This window comes from Callithrix jacchus, chromosome 1, assembly GCF_049354715.1.
Source record: "Callithrix jacchus isolate 240 chromosome 1, calJac240_pri, whole genome shotgun sequence".
Taxonomy (NCBI): domain Eukaryota; kingdom Metazoa; phylum Chordata; class Mammalia; order Primates; family Cebidae; genus Callithrix; species Callithrix jacchus.
The window spans coordinates 193,395,308-193,415,884 of NC_133502.1; the positions used below are offsets into that span (position 1 = coordinate 193,395,308).

The 20,577-nt window shown below is 49.4% G+C and overlaps 1 protein-coding gene across 2 annotated transcripts in view; it reads left to right on the forward strand.

Annotated features, from left to right (window-relative positions):
- Positions 1 to 20,577, forward strand: part of PI4KA (phosphatidylinositol 4-kinase alpha) — a 154,425-nt gene that overhangs the window by 128,021 nt on the left and 5,827 nt on the right. For both annotated transcript variants that reach the window (XM_078335799.1, XM_035266895.3), the window contains 12 exons: positions 42 to 169; positions 2,300 to 2,419; positions 2,745 to 2,824; positions 2,950 to 3,143; positions 4,890 to 4,980; positions 5,363 to 5,530; positions 6,213 to 6,266; positions 13,438 to 13,558; positions 16,009 to 16,138; positions 17,745 to 17,815; positions 19,469 to 19,541; positions 19,642 to 19,712. In XM_078335799.1, the coding sequence (XP_078191925.1) occupies positions 42 to 169; positions 2,300 to 2,419; positions 2,745 to 2,824; positions 2,950 to 3,143; positions 4,890 to 4,980; positions 5,363 to 5,530; positions 6,213 to 6,266; positions 13,438 to 13,558; positions 16,009 to 16,138; positions 17,745 to 17,815; positions 19,469 to 19,541; positions 19,642 to 19,712 (1,301 nt within the window). The remainder of the gene's footprint in view (positions 1 to 41; positions 170 to 2,299; positions 2,420 to 2,744; positions 2,825 to 2,949; positions 3,144 to 4,889; positions 4,981 to 5,362; positions 5,531 to 6,212; positions 6,267 to 13,437; positions 13,559 to 16,008; positions 16,139 to 17,744; positions 17,816 to 19,468; positions 19,542 to 19,641; positions 19,713 to 20,577) is intronic.

Consider the following 20,577-nt stretch of genomic DNA (forward strand, 5'->3'; position numbering starts at 1 on the left):
CTCCAGACACTCAGCCCTTGTCCTCTTATGGTTGTTTGAAGCTGTCCCCCAAAGTTCCCTACTCAAGGAGAGAAGCGGCTGCGTGAAGACATAAGCATCATGATTAAATTTTGGACCGCCATGTTCTCAGATAAGAAGTACTTGACCGCCAGCCAGCTTGTGCCCCCAGGTAACCCTCAGCAGTGCTGCCACTCATGGTGGAGGAGTCAGGACAAGGGTGCAACGTGGGCAGCCCCGAGGGTACCAGAGGTGGGGAGGAAAAGCAATTAGACCCCCTGAGCCCTGGCCTTGGTCATGCTGCAGTCATTGGAGGCCAGTGCATGCCTGGCTCTGCTTCTCTGGCCTGAACTGAGAAGCATGAACACACACCAGAGGCACCTGAGTGGACTCCACTCACCGCACTTTCCCTGCACTGGCACTGTCTGCATTCACATACCACTTTGAGCAGCTGATGACCCTGGATTGGGCTGAGGCTGGTGTGCCCACGTGACTGGGGCATGGTCTGTTGTCTTCTGGCAGGAGGCAGTCACATGGACAGTGGTTTCACTATGAGGGGACTGTGGGAGCCCTCCTTCGGGACAGACACTTGGCCCATCCAGAGGTGGGGAGTCAGAGATGGTTTCCAGAAGAGATGACAGCTGAGCTGAGTCTGAAAGGCTGCACAGACATGCAGGGTGGATGGGGCAAAGCATTCCAGGGAAGGGAATGCCCAAGGAAAATGCCACGCAAACAAGCAGCAAACCTCTGCAAGGAGGCCAGGCTTTCGCTCTCCCAGCACCTGGCTGACTACTAAGCAGACTGAGAGATAAGAGGGGGTTTTCTTTTCTTTTCTTTTCTTTTTTTTTTTTGAGATGGAGTCTCACTCTGTCGCCCAGGCTGGAATGCAGTGGGTACGATCTGGGCTCACTGCAACCTCCACCTCCTGGGTTCAAGCAATTCTCCTGCCTCAGCCTCCCGAGTAAATGGGACTACAGGTGCGTGCCACCACGCCCAGCTAATTTTTGTATTTTTTTTTTACTAGAGATGGGGTTTCACCATATTAGCCAGGCTGGTCTTGAACTCCTGACCTCGTGATCCATCTTCCTTAGCCTCCCAAAGTGCTGGAATTACAAGTGTGAGCCATGACACTCAGCCAAGAGGGTTTTCTTTAGCAGACCCACGCTGACAACCTGACTAGAAGGAAAAGGAAATAAAAAAGCAGATGCAGTATTTTGTAAGGCAGCTTTCTGGCTCCACTTAGACGTGGGTGAGCAGTCCTGACAGTCTGCCCCAACAGGCCCTCAGGTTAGCACCGTACTGAAGGACTGTACATTGCCAGTGATCCAATAACTGCCATCCTTTGTCAAGAAAATTATATTTGTTTTATTCTATTTTATTTTTTTACTTTTTTTTTAGAGATGGAGTCTCATTCTGTCACACAGGCTAGAATGCAATAGTTTAATCGTAGCTCACTGTAGTCCTTAACTCCTTGGTGTAAGCAATCCTCCCACCTCAGCCTCACAAGCAGCTAGGACTACAGACACATGCCAGCCCCGCCAGCTAATTTGTTGTTGTTGTTGAGGTAGGGGTCTTGCCTCATTGCCCAGGCTGGTCTGAAACTCCTGACCTCTAGCAATCCTCCTGCCTTAGCCTCCCAAAGTGCTAAGATTACAGGCATGGGCCACCGTGCCCAGCCTATTCTATTTTAAAAGATAGAAGAAGGCTGGGCACGGTGGCTCATGCCACTGTTAAACTCCATGTGCTATTGCACTCCAGCCTGGGCAACATAGCAAGACTCCCTCTCAAAAATAGGCTGGGCGTGGTGGCTCATGCCTGTTATCTCATCACTTTGGGAGGCTGAGGCAGGTGAATCACAAGGTTGGGAGTTCGAGACCAGTCTGGCCAACATAGTGAAACCCGTCTCTACTTAAAACATAAAAATTAGCTGGACTTGGTGGCAGGCACCTATAATCCTAGCTACTTGGGATGCTGAGGCAGGAGAATTGCTTGAACCTGGGAGGCAGAGGTTGCAGTGAGCCAAGATCGTGTCATTGCACTCTGCCTTGGGCAACAGGAGTGAAACTCTATCTCAATCAATCAACAAGATAGAAGAAATATAATACAAATTTTTATGCAAAAGAACTTATGCTTTTGAAAAACTCACCATCCAGACAGGTTTGTCTCTGCAGTCGGGTCCAGGACTCTAGAAAGTGCCCACCCCACCACTAATTGCCTTATCTGTGGTGAATATTAATTTGTTTTTTGTGATACCTTTTCTTGAGCCACCTCACTCTACAATCAACAATGTGTTTGCCCTCAGATAATCAGGACACCCGGAGCAACCTGGACATAACTGTTGGCTCTCGGCAACAGGCCACGCAAGGCTGGATTAACACCTACCCCCTGTCCAGCGGCATGTCCACCATCTCCAAGAAGTCAGGTTGGTGGCAGGTGTGCTTCTGGGGCCGTCATGTGCAAGTTACCATTTGGGTTGCGAGTTGTTTGATGCACACTCACTCAGACAGGAGAACAGAGCACTGCAAGCTTCCTCTAGGTTTAGAAGCTCAGGGCAAGGCCAGGTCTGGTGATGCATGCCTGTAATCCCAGCACTTTGGGAGGCAAAGGTGGTTGGATTACCTGAGGTCAGGAGTTCAAGACCAGCCTGGCCAACATGGTGAAACCCCATCTCTAAAACAGAAAAAAAGAAACCCAGGGCAGACAGATGGCATCTGAGGGCTACACCTATGCTTTGTCTTTCCTCCTAGGCATGTCTAAGAAAACCAACCGGGGCTCCCAGCTGCACAAATACTACATGAAGCGCAGGACACTGCTGCTGTCCCTGCTGGTAAGGCCTACAGGTGCATCTGTGCCTGCCACTCACCACCTGCCCATACAGCACCTGGTGGCCAGGGCAGTGTGTGAGCACTCACAGAAGGTGTGTGCATCAGGCCTTATATCTGGTCTTGCCAGGCCACTGAGATCGAGCGTCTCATCACATGGTACAACCCACTCTCAGCCCCGGAGCTGGAGCTAGACCAGGCTGGAGAGAACAGCGTGGCCAACTGGAGATCTAAGTACATCAGCCTGAGTGAGAAGCAGTGGAAGGACAATGTGAACCTTGCCTGGAGCATTTCTCCCTATCTGGCTGTGCAGCTGCCTGCAAGGTGGGCCCCCAGGCACCACGGCCTGACGCAGGACTCACCAGAGGTCCAGTGCAGGGCGCCTGACAGCTGGGTCATGAGTGCTGGGGAGCACCCTCAGTCCCTCCCAAGGATGGTCAGGAAGTAGTCTAGCAGGCCTGTTCTCGAGCCCCACGAAACTCCCCCAGCCCTTCTGTACAGAAATAACCCCAACAACCCTTGTGATCTTCTCAGATGCCTGCCTGGAGTGCCACAGTACCTAGAGCCTAGGGAGGTAGCAGCAGGGTGAACTCAGAGCCAAGATCTGATTCATGCCGGAAAGGAGGCATGTGGAGGCTGTCACACCTAGGGCAGCTACCAAAACAGCCTTGGGGAGGGTTTGGGTTTGTTCCTGGATGTCACCTTTCAGCAGCAGGTACTTGGAGGAGGCACATGCTACAGACAGCAGCCACATTCCTGTGAAGTCTTCTGTGGCAGCTCTTATGGGGACAGAACCTCAGACTAATGGTAGCTGAGAGGGACTGCAGAGGCCCTGTTTAGAATCCCACCAGATGGTCCCCAGCCTCCTGTGAATGTGTCCAGGGTGGGTCGTTCTCCACCATGAGCCCAGACCTGCCAGCATACTGCATCCTCCCTCCAGCCCTATTTTGATCCTCTGGAGTAGGACTGCAAGCAACTCTACGTTGTCTCAAAGCACAGTGCTCATGGGACATCCACCTTGCATTAGCGTGAGGTGGGAACACCTGGAAACTAGTAGCTGCCCCATTATGGGCCAGGTGCCTTGTGGCCCCTGGACTGCGGACTGAGACATTGAGTCACTGGATGGGCAGCTGTGGAGGATCAGGGGAGGATATGGTAGGAAAAGGAATAAGAGGCCGGGGGCAGGGGTGGTTAAGACAAGGATGGTGAAAGGAAGCCCTTTGAACAGTAAGTGTAGGAAAATTCCTATTTCTTTAAGAAAGTTCCAGCAATTCATCACAGCAGATTATAACTTTTTTTTTTTTTTTTTAATGTTCTGACCTAACCAGTTAGTGGCATAGTAGAACATTTAGCTGTCACCTGGATAAACATTTTTTTATTTGAACTTTTTAAATTTTTTTATTTTTTTGAGACCAAGTTTCGCTGTTCTTAGACTGGAGTACTATGGCGCGATCTCGGCTCACCACAACCTCCGCATCCTGGGTTCAGGCAATTCTCCTGCCTCAGCCTCCCGAGTAGCTGGGACTACAGGCGCGTACCACCATGCTAATTTTTGTATTTTTAGTAGAGACGGGGTTTCACCTTGTTGACCAGGATGGTCTCGATCTCTTGACCTCGTGATCCACCCGCCTTGGCCTCCCAAAGTGCTGGGATTATAGGCATGAGCCACCGCACCCAGCCAAAAATTTTTATTTTTGTGTATATGTAGTAGATATCTGTATTTATGAGGTATATGAGATGTTTTGATACAGGCACGCAATGTGAAATAAGTACATCATGGAGAATGGGGTATCCATCCCCTCACGCATTTATCCTTGGAGTTACAAACAATCCAGTTAACATTCTTTTAAACTTGTTTTTCCATGTACAATTAAGTTATTACTGGCTGTAGTCCCCCCTATTGTGCTATCAAATAGCAGGTCTTTTTTCTATTTGCAGCCAAGCCGTCACTTGGTATTGATGTGAATCCCTCGAGTTTGGTGTTTCCCTCTGGTTCCCCTCACTCCAGTGTGGTGGGAGAGCATGGGTTCTCTGGCAAGCAGCATCACCCGTACCCTCTGTACACTGTAGGTTTAAGAACACAGAAGCCATCGGGAACGAAGTGACCCGACTCGTTCGGTTGGACCCGGGAGCCGTTAGTGATGTGCCTGAAGCGATCAAGGTACTGTGGCCCACATACCAGCGCCTGAGTTCAGACCGCGCAAAACAGCACACTGCAGCCGGCAATGCCTACAACTAGAAACTAGACAAAAATAGCCACCTGGCAGCTTCAATGCTGTTAATGATTTTTCTGATTTCCTGTGTTTTCTATTCCATGGCTTTAGCATTTATTTTGTTTACAGTGAAAACAAATGTAATGAACTTCACCCTAATTGCAGTTACACTGTTTTCCATAACATATCAGAAGCCTCTTCCACATGGTTACAAATGCTTAGAAACGTCACTTCTCATGGCCATATCCTTGTGGTATGGCCCGTGGGCCAGGTATCTTCAGAGGTCCCGGGACTGCCCAAGTCACAGCGTCTCCTCGCCTTCTCCCCCAGTTCCTGGTCACCTGGCATACCATCGACGCCGACGCTCCAGAGCTCAGCCACGTGCTGTGCTGGGCACCCACTGACCCACCCACAGGCCTCTCCTACTTCTCCAGCATGTACCCGCCGCACCCTCTCACAGCACAGTACGGGGTGAAAGTCCTGCGGTCCTTCCCACCGGTGAGCCCAGGGCCCTGCTGAGCCCGCCTCTGGTGGGACTGTTGGGAGGGGTCTCACGTGGAGAGAGGCACAGGCCCTGCCATCAGCCACGGGGTCGCCTCATTACATACTGATCCTTTCCCTGTTTTTGTTCAAGTAGTTGTCGAAGATGGATTTAGTTCTAATTTAAACGTGTTCTCTAGTTACCTTTGTTTTTTAACTTGAGTGAGGTGTTAAAGACATAAAGCTTACTTGAGTTTGATTACAAGGCAGCACGGTGGCCGTGCACACCCCACACAGCAGTGTAACTGTACCTTAGAACCCCACGGTGACCTTGTCCATGGAGGGTCCCTCACTCCTCCTAGGAGCCCAGGGAGCCCAGAAGACACCCACAATGATGGTGGGGAAGGGCCTCCAGAATGTTCTAGAGTCTGACCCACAGCAGACCATTTCCCTGAGGCAGGCTCCCCATGGGGAGCTTGAGGCCCTCCTGCCCACTGTAGAGCAGAAGCCTTGCTCCTATTTCCTGTTTCCTTCATTCCTGTGTTCTGAGCCATCAGTCATTTTACCTGCCATCCTCTGGGCTTGCCCCGGTTCTCAGCCCCACTGTGGGCAGAGCAGAAGCAGGGACAGGGCCTGGGCTATAGCATTGGGTTGGTAACTCTTCTCAGAAATCATGGCCAACTCTGCTCCTCCTCTGCAGGACGCCATCCTCTTCTACATCCCCCAGATCGTACAGGCCCTCAGGTATGACAAGGTAAGCCTGCAACCCACAGCCACCCTCTTCACTCGCAGAGTGTGCTCCAAACCCAGCCTGTGCCCTGTCTCTTCCCAGCCCTCACAGGCTCCTCACAGCCTTCCCAGGGGCAGGGCTGCCCAGCAGTCCCCTGGTTTCCCCTATCCCAGCTCCTGTGATTGTCCCTGATACCCAGCGCTATGGCGGGGGAAGCCCTGCTCACCCACTGACTGCCTCACCCTGAGGCTCAGGCATGCTCTGCAGAGTGAGCTCGTTCTGGGGCTTATGCCAGCCTGGCTAGGCAGCCTGGCCAGGCTCCCCTGTCATTGGTGGGGTCACCTCAACTCCCTGAATCCTGCTCTCTTCAGCAGGAAGTGGTGAGAAAGATTAACAAGGTGACAAACGCATTCGTCTGTCAGGGCTGCCTAGCGAAGCACCATAGATTGGGCAGCTTAAATGACAGAAATGTCTATTCTCAGAATTGCGGAGGCCAGAAGTCCAAGGTCAAGGTCTGGACAGGGTTGCTTCCTTCTGAGGCCTGTCTCTATGGCTTTTGTTTTTTTGTTTTTAAGAGACAGGGTCTTGCGCTGTCACTCAGGCTAGAGTGCAGTGGCATGATCTCAGCTCAGTGCAGCCTCATCTTCCCAGGCTCAAGCGATCCTCCCGACTCAGCACCTTCCCCTCTACCCTCCCAAGTAACTGGGATGACAGGCATGTGCCACCACCTCCAGCTAATTTTTGTATTTTTTATAGAGACAGTGTTTTGCTATGTTGGCCAGGCTGGTCTCCAACTCCTGAGCTCAGGCAGTCTGCTCACCTCGGCCTCCAAAAGAGCTGGGGTTATAGGCCTGAGCCACCATGCCCATCTCCGTTATTGCTCTTTTCCGAGTTTTTACTGGGTCATCCTTTTGTGTTTGTCTGCGTTCTGATCTCCCCTTCTAAGAACACCTGTCATACTAGATTAGGACCCACCTATTGACCTCATTTTACCTTAGTCACCTCTATAAAGACCCTGTTTCCAAATACAGTACCATTCTGAGGTCCTGTAACATGAATTTGAAGGGACACAATTCAGCCCATAACAGTGTCCGTGGACGTAAAGTGCTCAGCACAGGTCATGGCACAGAAAAAGGACCACAGCCAGGAGCGCAAGCCTCCTGTGCCCTTGTGCCAGCCTGCCCACTGCACCCCTGTGTCTGAGTGTAGCTTGTCTGTCCTCTTCCCCAACCCTGAGCTGGCCTCGTTTCCCTGGCTGAATTGGGCAGCAGCCTCCATGTGTCCTGGCTGAGCCCTCACCCCTCTGGCCCACCTGTGGGCTGGCTGAGTGTCCCAGGGGCTATTCCTAGCGTCTGTAGACCAAAGTGCTTCTAGAACAGCAGCCAGCCTCTGCTGAAAGACTGAGTCCTGTGGAATCATTCACTGCCCTCACTAAGTAGTGCCACGTTCTCTGTACCTCTGAGTGGTGATACGTGTGTAGCCACACACAGCCACACTCACCAACCCGGAGCCTTCACACTGGTGCCAACTTACAGGATGGTCATGAGGCACCGTCTCTTCAGGAACCCATTTCCTTCCCCCAGATCCCCTCCCACATTATTTTCCCTTGACTGCTTGACTCTCTGAGCCAGCGCCCAGGGCCTCCATATGAACTCTTGGTGGCTACCAGAGAATGGCTGCCTGAAATGATTCTTCTGTGGTGGTTGTACCAACTCAAGACTCAGCAAGTCTCACTGGTTTCTTTCTTGCTTTCCATTTTTAGGGAATTTTTTTTTTTTGAAACAAAATCTTGCTCTGTCGCCCAGGCTGGAGTGAAGTGGCACTCTGGGCTCACTGCAACCTCCGCCTCCTGGGTTCAAGCAGTTCTCCTGCCTCAGCCTCCCAAGTAGCTGGGATTACAGGTGCATGCCACCATGCCTGGCTAATTTTTTATATATATATATATTTTTTGGGAGGGATGAAGGAAGGGAGGAATGGGGGAGGGAGGGAGGGAAGGGAAGGAAGGAATTCAAGCAATGAGAGAGACATTGCCAACCTGGATCTAGAGGTTTACAAGTTGATTTCTTTTTTTTGAGAGAAGGAAAGAAAAAAGTGAGTAAAGGAGAGGAAGAAAGAGGAAGAGAAAGAGGGAGGGTGAATGGAAATACTGCTTTATTCTGAAAAAAAAAAAATGGGTATTAATAATGGCCAATCAATGTTTCATTTAAACCTATGAGTAGGTATGATGTGGTATTGACTAGAATGTTTATTTTGTGTATTTGAAATGGAAAGCTCTATAAATATTTATTAAGTTTACTTGTTCCGGATCTGAGTTCGAGTCCTTGATATCCTTATTAATTTTCTGTCTCATTGTGTCTAAGTCTCTATGTATCTGGGTGTTAGGATCGTTAGCTCTTGTTGTTGCATTGATCCTTTTACCACTATATCTTTGTTGCTTTAAAATCTGTTTTATCCGATACGAGAATTGCAACTCCTGCTTTTTTTTTATTTATTTATTTTTGCTCTCCATTTGGTTGGTAAATCTTTCTCCATCCCTTTGTTTTGAGTCTTTGCGTATCCTTGCCTGTGAAACAGGTCTGGATGTAACATGCCATTGGGTTTTGGTTGTGTCTTTTGATTGGAGGATTTAGTCGATTTAAATTTAGGGTTACTGCCATTTGATGTTAACTGGCTGTTTTATCCATTCATTGGTGTAAATTCTTCTTTATGTTGGTGCTCTTTACTTTTTGGTATATTTTTAGAAGGGCTGATACTGGTTGTTTCTTTCTGTGTATAATGCTTCTTTCAGAAGCTCTTATAAAGCAGGCCTGGTGGTAATAAAATCTCTGAGTTCTTGCTTGTTCATAAAATATTTTATTTTTCCTTCAGTTGTGAAGCTTAGTTTGGCTGGATACGAAATTCTGGGCTGAAGGTTCTGTTCTTTGAGGATGTTGAATATTGGCCCCCACTCTCTTCTGGCTTGTAGAGTTTCTGCTGAGAGATCTGCTGTAAGTCTGATAGGCTTGCCTTTGTGGGTAACCTGACCTGTCTCTCTGGCTGCCCTTAGTATTTTCTCCTTCGTTTCAACCCTGGTGAATCTAACGATTATGTGCCTTGGGGTTGCTCTTCTTGAGGAATATCTTTGTGGTGTTCTCTGTATTACCTGGGGTTGAATATTGACCTGCTTTGCTAGTTTAGGAAAATTTTCCTGAATAATATCCTGAAGGGTATTTTCCATCTTGGATTCATTCTCTCCGTCGCATTCAGGTACACCTATCAAACGTAGATTTGGTCTTTTCACATAGTCCCACATTTCTTGGAGACTTTGCTCATTCCTTTTTATCCTTTTTTCTCTAATCTTTTCTTCACATTTTATTTCATTAATTTGAACTTTGACCTCTGATATCCCTTCTTCTGCTTGAACAATTCGAGTGTTTAAACCTGTGCAAACTTCTCGGAGTTCCTGTATCGTATTCTTCAGTTCCATTATTTCACTCATACTCCTCTCTAAGTTGTCTATTCTCAATAGGATTTCATCAAACTTTTTTTCAAAGGTCCTAGTTTCTTTACGTTGGGCTACAACATGTTCTTTTAACTCACTGAAGTTTGTTATTATCCATTCCTTGAAGCGATATTCTAGCATTGGGATGCACTCGTTCTACATCAAGCCTTGTTCCATTGTCAATGTGGAACTGTGATCATCTTTAGAGGGAGAGGCGTTCTGACTTTGAGTATTCTCAGCTTTTTTACGCTGGTTTCTTCCCGTCATTTTAAGTTTATCCTCCTGTGGTCTTTGAATTTACCAACTTTCAGATTAGGTCTCTTGAGTGGACGTCCAGGTTGTTAGTTCCCAGGGCCAGAGCAGCGGCGTTAAAACTGATGGTGCTTTTCTGCCCAGGATTCTCTTGTCTGGCTTCCTTCTTGTGTCCGTAGTGGCGACTCTGCCTTCCCGGGGCTCCAAACCTCGGTCAGAAGGGGAGCCGGTCCCGTTTACTCTGCGCCTCTGTGCCAAGAGCTGCCTTGCCGAGGTACAGTCACAGCCGCTGCGCCGGGCTCTGGTGTCGTGCTGGGGGCACTTGTGGGTCCTCCAAACCTGTTTACTCTGCTCCGAGAGCTGCCACGCCAAGGCGCCGGCGGAACCGCTGAGCCGGCCACAAAAGTTGCGCTGGCGACCCATGTGATTCCTCCACTGGGGATCTTCTGCTCCGTGAGCGACCAGAATTTGTTTGAAAGTGCGGCGTAGTCTAGTTCTCCGCGCCTTCACTGAGAGCTGCAGTTCCGAGATGTTAGTGATCGGCCATCTTGGATCGGACTCCCCTAATTTTTTATATTTTTAGTAAAGATGGGGTTTCGCCATGTTGGCCAGGCTGGTCTCAAACTCCTGACCTCAGGTGATCCACCCACCTTGGCCTCCCAAAGTTCTGAGATTACAGGCATGAGCCACTGTGCCCAGCTGGAATTTTTTTTTTTTAGACAGAGTTTCACTCTTGTTGCCCAGGCTGGAATGCAATGGCATGATCTCGGAGCACTGCAGCATCCACCTCCTGGGTTCAAGCAATTCTTCCTCAGCCTCCTAAGTAGCTAGGATTACAGGCATACACCACCACACCTGGCTAATATTTTGTATTTATTTTATTTTTGTTTTGTTTTAGACAGAGTCTCTTTCTGTTGCCCAGGCTAGAGTGCAGTGGCACAATATTGGCTCACTGCAACCTCCACCTCCTAGGTTCAAGCAATTCTCCTGCCTCAGCCTCCCAAGTAACTGGGATTACAGGTGCCCACCACCACAGCCAGCTAATTTTGTATTTTTAGTAGAGATGAGGTTTCACCATGTTTGCCAGGCCAGTCTTGAACTCCTGACCTAAGGTGATCCACCCGCCTCATGCCTCCCAAAGTTCTGGGATTACAGGTGTGAGCCACTGCATCTGGCCCCTTTTTTGTATTTAATAGAGATGGGGTTTCACCATGTTGGTCAGGCTAGTCTTGAACTCCTGACCTCAGGTGATCCACCTGCCTTGGCCTCCCAAAGCTCTGGGATTACAGGTATGCCCTGGGCATGCCACCATGCCCAGCCTGAAAATTTTTTTTAAGTTTAAAAAAATTTATATCACTTGTGGCAATACAACTGTGTATACATATTTGTTTATACTTTTTTTTAAAAAAAGGAACAGTAGACCAAAAACTAATAAAAAATGGTCAAAGAGGGAAAGATTAAGATGGAAATGACAGATATGTACCATATTTAATAATTTTGACTTTGGAACTCTGTCAGTGTTTACATAATTATAAAGCAGATTTATATTTAAAAACACTACACATTGAACATTCATAGTTTTATCTGTAGATCTATTTGCTGGGTTAGAATTGGGAAACCCAAAGCGAGGACTTCTGCCTGTGTGGAAAGAACACCCCCCACTCACCCAGGTCAAAAGTATCCATCCAAGGGACACTTAACCAGATCGGTGGCCACAGACCACAGGAGGTTGCCCAGAAAGGTCAGGTCACCTTTTTAAACCTGGGGCATGGAATTAAAACTGGAGTTTCAAATCTCATGGCTCTAGGAACAAAACAAAACAAAAATTTTTTTTAATTAAAAAGAAAAACTGGACTTACTAATATGAGTGGCAGAAAATAACCAGAAGGAAGAGGAGGAGAGGTCCTTAGGATGGCGACCATAGATAGGTATATTAGTCCATTTTCACACTGCTATAAAGAACTCCTGGCCAGGCTCAGTGGTCCACACCTGTAATCCCATCACTTTGGGAAGCTGAAGCAGGTGGATCACCTGAGGTCAGGACTTCAAGACCAGGCCAGCCAACGTGGCGGAACCCCATCTCTACTAAATATACAAAAATTAGCTGGGCGTGGTGGCTTGTACCTGTAATCCCAGCTACTTGGGAGGCTGAGGCAAGAGAATCACTTGAACCCAGGAGGTGGAGGTTGCAGTGAGGTGAGATTCCGCTACCGCACACCAGCCTGGGTAACAAAGCGAGACTGTCTCAAAAATAAAAAAGAACTGGCCGGGTGCAGTGGCTCAAGCCTGTAATCCCAGCACTTTGGGAGGCCGAGGCAGGTGGATCACGAGGTCAAGAGATCGAGACCATCCTGGTCAACATGGTGAAACCCCGTCTTTACTAAAATTACAAAAAATTTGGGGTCCGCAGTGGCTCCGGCCAGATGTCGTGACGCTTGCGGAGGCAAGGCCATGAGTTCAAGGCTAACCTGAGCAACCTTACAAGCTCTCATTGATTGGCAAAAAAAAATAAAATAAAATACAAAAAATTAGCTGGGTATGGTGGCGCGTGCCTGTAATCCCAGCTACTCAGGAGGCTGAGGCAGGAGAATTGCTTGAACCCAGGAGGTGGAGGTTACGGTGAGCCGAGATCGCGCCATTGCACTCCAGCCTGGGTAACAAGAGCGAAACTCCGTCTCAAAAAAAAAAAAAAAAAAAAGAACTTCCTGAGACTCCGTAATTTATAAAGAAAGGAGGCTTAATTGACTCACAGTTCCACATGGCTGGGGAGACCTCAGGAACCCTACAATCATGGTGGAAGGGGAAGCAGGCCCGTTTTACCTGGCAGCAAGCGAATGAGAGCAAGTGTGTGTGTAGGAAGAACTGTCAAGCGTTCATAAAACCATCAGATCTGAGAACTAACTCACTCACTGTCATGAGAACAACGTGGGGGAACCACCCCCATAATTTAGTCACCACCCACCTGGTCTCTTCCTCAAAGCCTGAGGATTACAATTCAAGATGAGATTTGGGTGGGGACACAAAGCCTAATCATATCAATGTGTCAACTTGTGAAGGGGGTATCTCTTCATGTTTCTGGAACCTGTCTGTCACTTTGGAACATTCTAAACAACCAGCTCACAAATGAGTTCTTAGTACCCAGCCTGCTTTTTCTCATAGTTGACAACCCCAGAAATTGGTTTGAGAGTTGTGCTTCTTAAACTTATGGGAAGAAACAGAGGAGACAAAGGCTGACTGAAGCCTGTTTTGTACCCCTGCTCCCAGCCACCAGCCAGCTGGAACTTGGCCTGGCCACTGGCTGGACTCACCACCAATCCTGGAGCGCTTGTCCACACTTCTAGAATCACTGGACCTCACTCTTGCCCAGCCTGCCAAATGCTGCAAGTCAGCAGCTGCTGACAGGGCCCTCCTGGTGGACAGGGCCCTCCAAGCCTGGCTGACGGGGACCTTGCGTTCTTGCAGATGGGCTACGTGCGGGAGTATATTTTGTGGGCAGCGTCTAAATCCCAGCTTCTGGCTCACCAGTTCATCTGGAACATGAAGACTAACATCTATCTAGACGAAGAGGGCCACCAGAAAGACCGTGAGTATTTTGTCCTCTCACAGGCCTCACTCCCCATCTTCAGTGCCTTCTCCATCCCCCATGGCCCTCCCCTACCTGCATTTCCCCAGCTCAACCCTTCCACTCCCACCCTTTGCGGGGGCACCTCTCACCTTTCAGAATGCAAGGGAGCGGGACCCCTCCTTCGTGATGCCTTTGCTAACCTGCTATTCGGCACCACCCTGCACTCCCAAGCACATGTGAGACCCTTCTGCTCCAGTGGCTACTTCTCCATAAATCTCCATGCTCAGCACAACTGTGACTCTTTGTGAGGAAGGGAACACCAGCCCAGGGCAATGGTTCGCAAATAGCACATCCTTGGGACCTCTGCACTGTCAGAGATGATTATTGAGGTCCTCAAAGAGTGCTAGTTCATGAGAGCATTAGCTGTCAGTGTTAACAAGGATTAGAACTTAAGATTGAGAATTTCAAAAAAAGTTAACATAAAGAACATCTCTTTTGGAAAATGACTTTACCCAGAAAACTCAAAACTGAGCCAGAATAGTGGCATTGCTTTGTAGAAGACAGCTGGATTCTCATTCTCATTCTGCTTCTGCAGTTGATCTGGGTGGCAAAGCAGCCTAAGGTGATCCACCCACCTCAGCTTCCCATAGTTCTGGGATTACAGGTGTGCACCAGCACGCCCAGCCTGGAATTTTTTTAAGTGTTTTTATAACATTGTTTTAGTTGAAGTGAATGTGGGAAATGTGGCCTCACAAAGACACGTAGTTGAAAAAGGAAGTTGTATGTTAGTAGTCTTTCAGGTCATTATGGATATCCTTTATGATACTGCACCATACTTGACAAGTGGTAGTTTTTGTTTTCTTTTTTTAGAGACAGAGTCTCTCTCTCTCTCTCATCTAGGCGGGAGTGCAGTGGCACAATCACGGCTCACTGCATTCTCAACGACCCAGGCCTAAGCAATCCTCCTATCTCATCCTCTCAAGTAGCTGAGACTATAGGTCCACACCACTGTAACCGGCTAATTTTTAATTTTTTATAGTTCAGCCTGGCTTCCTAAAGGTTAATTGCAGCCAGGCATGGTGGCTCAGGCCTGTAATCCCAGCACTTTGGGAGGCCAAGGCAAGAGGATGGAAAAAAAAAAAAAAAAGATTAATTGCAATGTGGCATCTGAAAGTCAACTTCCCAACCTGGAACCACGAAAGCTTTTATAACATCAACCAATGGGCATTTATAAAATAAAGGCCAGTGAGTTACGCACATCTTTCAAATGTTGATGCATTTCTTTATACTGTGTGGAAAAATCATATTTGTTCACATGCTGATGGTATTATCAGAAAGGCTTTTTAACGGAAGCTGTTGAGCTCACAGCAGCAAGATCCAAGTTTTCAAAAAAAAAAAATGTTTTAGTTATTCCTTTGAGTGGCAGACAGATTCATTTTTTGTTCATTTCCAGGAAAACATTTGCCGCATGCCTACTATATTTTGTTTGTCGGTCATTTTTTCAAGTAAAAACAAAGGTCTGTGAAAAAGATTAGTCCAGGTTCCAGAATCCGACAAGCTCGAGGTGCTTCTCAGGACAGCACCTGCCTCATATGCAGCAAGAGTGCTTCATGCGCATCCCACTTCATCACAAAGGATACTTTAAAAGCCGGGTGTGGGGATGTCCACCTGTAGTCCCACCTACTAGCTGGTGTCCCAGATGGCTGAGACACGAGGATCTCTTGAGCCCAGGAATTCAAATTCAGCCTGGGATTTGAATAGTGAGAGGTACTATTTAATAGAGCCCCGCCCACTTCATGCCTCTATTTTTTTTTAAATGTATTCAGAGTAGAGTTTAATAAAAATTAATTTTGCTGGGCACGGTGGCTCAAGCCTGTAATCCCAGCACTTTGGGAGGCTGAGGTGGGTGGATCATGAGGTCAACAGATCGAGACCATCCTGATCAACATGGTGAAACCCTGTCTCTACTAAAAATACAAAAAATTAGCTGGGCATGGTAGTGCGTGCCTGTAATCCCAGCTACTCAGGAGGCTGAGGCAGGAGAATTGCCTGAACCCAGGAGGCGGAGGTTGCGGTGAGCCGAGATCGCGCCATTGCACTCCAGCCTGGGTAACAAGAGTGAAACTCCGTCTCAAAAAATAATAATAATAATAATTAATTTTCATTGCTTCATCTGTAACATTTATAAGTGACACCGGATTTTTTCTTACTGCATGTGTAGTAGTAAGGATTCCACGCACGCTTGTGCACTCGGCCCGCCTTGAGCTCTGCTCAGGTGCCAGCAGCTTTTCCCACTGGCATCGGCTGTGTCAACACAGCAAAAGGGACACATGGCAGGTGTTGTGGCCTCACCAAGCCTGCAGAGCACATTCTGGGTACTGCCAGTCTAGGGGCTGGGAAACAGCCACAGGTATTCCTTAGGGGCCTCTGCCACAGCCACAGAGACAGCCTTTTTGTTTCCTTGGCAGCTGACATCGGCGACCTCCTGGAGCAGTTAGTAGAGGAGATTACAGGCTCCTTGTCAGGCCCAGCAAAGGACTTTTACCAGCGGGAGTTTGATTTCTTTAACAAGATCACCAACGTTTCAGCTATCATCAAGTAAGTGCAGTGCTTCAGAAACCACCTTCTGGGATATCTTGTTCCAGTCCCTGCAGCTTAACAGAATTGCCTGGGAAGCTTTAAAATGCCCATGCCTGGCTGTGTGCGGTGGCTTACGTCTGTAATCTCAGCACTTTGTGAGGCCGAGGTGGGCAGATCACGAGGTCAGGAGTTCAAGACCAGCCTGGCCAACATGGTGAAACTCCATCTCTACTAAAAATACAAAAATTAGCTGGGCCTGGTGGCGTGCATCTGTAGTCCCAGCTACTCAGGAGGCTGAGGCAGGAGCATCACTTGAATCCAGGAGGTAGAGGTTGTGGTGAGCTGAGATCATACTGCTGCACTCCAGCCTGGGCAACAGAGCAAGCCTCCATCTCAAAAAAAAAAAAAAAAAGAAAGTACCCGCACCTGGTCCCAACCAGATGAATCAGTCTCTAGCAGTGGGGACACTGCTGGTCCGACGGACAGCCAGGGTAGGGGTGGAAGCACTGCTTGGGGTGAGTCAAGGCTCTTGAAGGTATGGCAGAATGCACGGCCACACCAGTTTCAGGAAACACAGCTTTAGTTTCATTCCTAAGGTTTATGGAATTTAGCACATGGCTCCATGATTTGAGGTCACCCTCCCTTCTCCATACGCTGAAGGATCGATCCTCATGGTGTCAGGAAAACCAGACTGCCTTTGCAGCTCTTGTTATTATTTTCCTGGACCTTCCATTCATATGGACCTGACACCATCCTTGGATGTTGATGGCTTTGCCCATCCATAAGGGATGAAACCCTGGAGTCATCAGTGCTGGGCACGCTGGCCAGGCTGTCCTCAGCCATGGGCTGTCTCCAGTGCTTGCGCTGCTTTGGCCTTGGTCACCTTGAGGCCCTTTTCTTGGCTGGGTGCTAAGAATAACAGTGCTAGCAGCTTCTAGCCCACAAGATGAAGGATGGTGGTGGTTCACACCTGTAATTCCAGCACTTTGGGAGGCCAAGGTGGGCAGATCACTTTAGGTGAGAAGTTCAAGACCAGCCTGGCCAACATAGAGAAACCCCGTCTCTACTAAAAAATAAAAAATTAGCTAGGCGTGGTGATGCATGCCTGTAATCCCAGCTACTCAGGAGGCTGAGACAGGAGAATTGCTTGAACCCGGGAGGCAGAGGTTGCAGTGAGCTGAGATTGCGTCATTGCACTCCAGCCTGGGCAACAAGAGCAAAACTCCGTCTCAAAAAAAAAAGATGGGAGTTTCCTGGGTGGCAGCAGGTGGCAGGCAGATATCCCCCCCCACGCCCAGACTGTGCCCATCCTCACCCTAAGGCAGGAAATCTAAGGGGTCCGCCCAGCAAGTAAATAACAGCCAGTGTGGGTGCCTCTGATACCCATACACACCTCCACACAGCAGGGGCAGAGCCCCGCCAGAAAACAGCCCCTCAGGGGATGTTGGGGATTCTCCATGAGGAATGCAGAGCAGGGCAAGAATCACTGCCAGTGGTGTCTGGCTGCACTAGGAGCAGCTAGAGCTGGGAAGAGAGGGCAATCCAGGCAGGTGGTACCCTGGGCTGTTCCCCAGCAGCCAGTTCCTTCAGGAGACAAAGTAAGCATTTCTTTCCTGTTTCTTAGGCCCTACCCTAAAGGCGATGAGAGAAAGAAGGCTTGTCTGTCAGCCCTGTCTGAAGTGAAGGTGCAGCCTGGTAAGCAGGTGGCCTCTGGAGGCTCAGACCAGCTCCTTCCTGCTGGTGGGCAGCGGGGTATGGAGGCTGCTGCCCTTTCCAGGCACTCTGGGATGTAGACACAGCAGCTTGGCTAGCCCCATACCTGCTTGGGACCACGGGTGCCTGGTGCCCCAGGACCCCAGCCCCTCCCTAGGATCTGCCCTCAGTGAGAGGGAGCTACTTATTGGTGAGTGCCCTTCATCTTCCTTGCTGCCTGCTGTTTTTCTGGAGGCTAAGATACTGACCTCGGTAGCTGTTACTCTTGAAGAGGGTTCCTGGGCTCCAGCATTACAGGAGCAGCTCACATAGACGAGGGGATGGCAGGCCCAGTGTGGGACAGCCCAGGTGTGCTGGGACCCATCAGCCCCCCACCTCCCATGGGAAGCTGCTCCTGGGTGCCTGTGGCCGTGGCCACATGGTAATTCAAGCCCAGTGTGGTTAAGCTTTTCAAGAGAAGATGGAAATCCGGACTTACCAGGCAGCCCTCTCTCCATTTCTAACAATTGGCACAAACTTGTCTTCCAAACCCTGGCATCCTGTGTAGATGTCCACAGCAGCTGGTCTCAGCTGTGGAATGTCCTACAGAGCTCCGGTTTAACCATTTCTTCCCAGCACATTGTGTTGAGCTCACACAACAGCTCGGCTTCTCAGAGAGGGCAGGACATGAGTGTGGGGACTCTGTCCCCAAATCAGGAAGGCTGCAACTGCTGAGGAGGGGCAGAAAGAGCTGAAAGCATTATACTGAAAGGAGGATGCACACAAGTCCCCACCTCTGGCTCCAGATTGTGTTAGCCAAGTCTTGCCTCAGAGGTCAGGGAGGCCAGAAGGCCTCTAGCAGAAGAGTACAGAGGGGCCTGAGTGTGAGCCACAACCTGGAGCAGGTAGAAGGGCGGGTGAGGAAGAGGAGGAGATGGCATGCCCCACTCTCACTGCACCTGACAGCAAGGCCAAGCTTGGCTCCCCTCAAAGCCCACCTCTCAGGCTCAAGGAGCACATGTCCCCCTTGGGAACTGGCAGTTCCTTGGCCAGAAACAGGCTTTCCCGTGTCCTATTTCACATGTTTACGGAGCACTCACTGAGAAAGGGAAGTCTGGGAAGGACACAGTGGCTCACACTTGTAATCCCAGCACTTTGGGAGGCCAGGGCAGGTGGATCACTTGAACCCAGGAGATGGAGGTTGCAGTGAGCCAAGATCGCACCACTGCACTCCAACCTGGGTGACAGAGCAAGACTCCATCCCCCACAAAAAAAGAAAGGGGACTCCAAGAACGGAGGACTGTTCAGAGGGCTACTCAGGCAGGTGGAGGCAGGCAGGCCTCGCGTACACCCTCAGGAGCAGTAGGGCTGCATCCGTGAGGGTAGGGCTTAGTGCTCCTCCAGGAAGGGCATTTCCCAGAATGTGCAGGCTCATTTGGTTTATGGCTGGAAGAGTCAAAGAGTCAGGGAGGATGGACCCTTAGCAGCCACAGAATAATAAGTTAGTGGTGCCGTGGACAAGGACCAGAGGCCCCTCCACAGGGGTGGGGTGTGCTTACAGGGTGGACTTGGCAGGTAATATCCATGTTGGAAACTGATACTGCCTCACCTGTGGTCAGATGTGTACACCCTGTGACTGCCTCTGTCCCTGCACAGGCTGCTACCTGCCCAGCAACCCCGAGGCCATCGTGCTGGACATCGACTACAAGTCTGGGACCCCGATGCAGAGGTGGGCACCTCGCCCCGCCCATCCCCCACTTCCATAGCACCCTTATGTGGAGTTTTTCTCAGCTGCATCATGGGTGCCACATTCTTTTTGTTGTTTTCAGTGCTGCAAAAGCCCCATATCTGGCTAAGTTCAAGGTGAAGCGATGTGGAGTTAGTGAACTTGAAAAAGAAGGTCAGTAAAGAACCTTGGTTTTGTTTGGGAGCTCAGTGCTTATCCTTGCTAATGCCAGTTTCTTTTGGCATGTGTTTAATTTAGTACCAGCTCTCCATAAAAAATGATGTCTGTCCATCGTCTGCCCTCTGAGTGCAGTGACAGATGTACCACCCCTAGAGGTCAGTCTATCACAAGTCAGCTGGAATACTCTATAGGGTCCAGCCCTACAGGGTTCTGCAAGCCACTCCCAGCTGGTGCGGAGACAAGAAATTGTAGAAATAAGACACAAAACACAGAGAAAAGAGAGTTTGGGCCCAGGGGTCCACTGCTACCCAAATCTCGGAGACCAGCAGTGGCTCTGAATGCCGGGATGCTCTCATTTTTATTGAGTTACCTTACTACAAGAGCTTGGAGAAGCACAGTTTTCTCCAAACTTCCCCAGGAAGGCGATGTCTTAGCCATTTTGGACATCTCCTTCCCTAGCTGGCTAAACAGCAAGCGCTTTCACAGCACTAGTGCTGCCGCACAGCTGAGGGACCCTCCAGCAGCCCTTATGCGGGCGTGACAGAGGGCTTAGAGCATCTTGCCTTAGTGTCATTCATTTCACATAGTGACCCCAGGTTCACACTTCCGACCTGATAGGCATTAGTAAAGGAATTAAGATCACCTATGATGGCCGGGCGCGGTGGCTCATGCCTGTAATTCCAGTACTTTGGGAGGCTGAGGCGGGTGGATCACGAGGTCAAGAGATCGAGACTATCCTGGTCAACGTGGTGAAACCCCGTCTCTACTAAAAATACAAAAAATTAGCTGGGCATGGTAGCACGTGCCTGTAGTCCCAGCTACTCAGGAGGCTGAGGCAGGAGCCTGAGCCTGAGGTTGC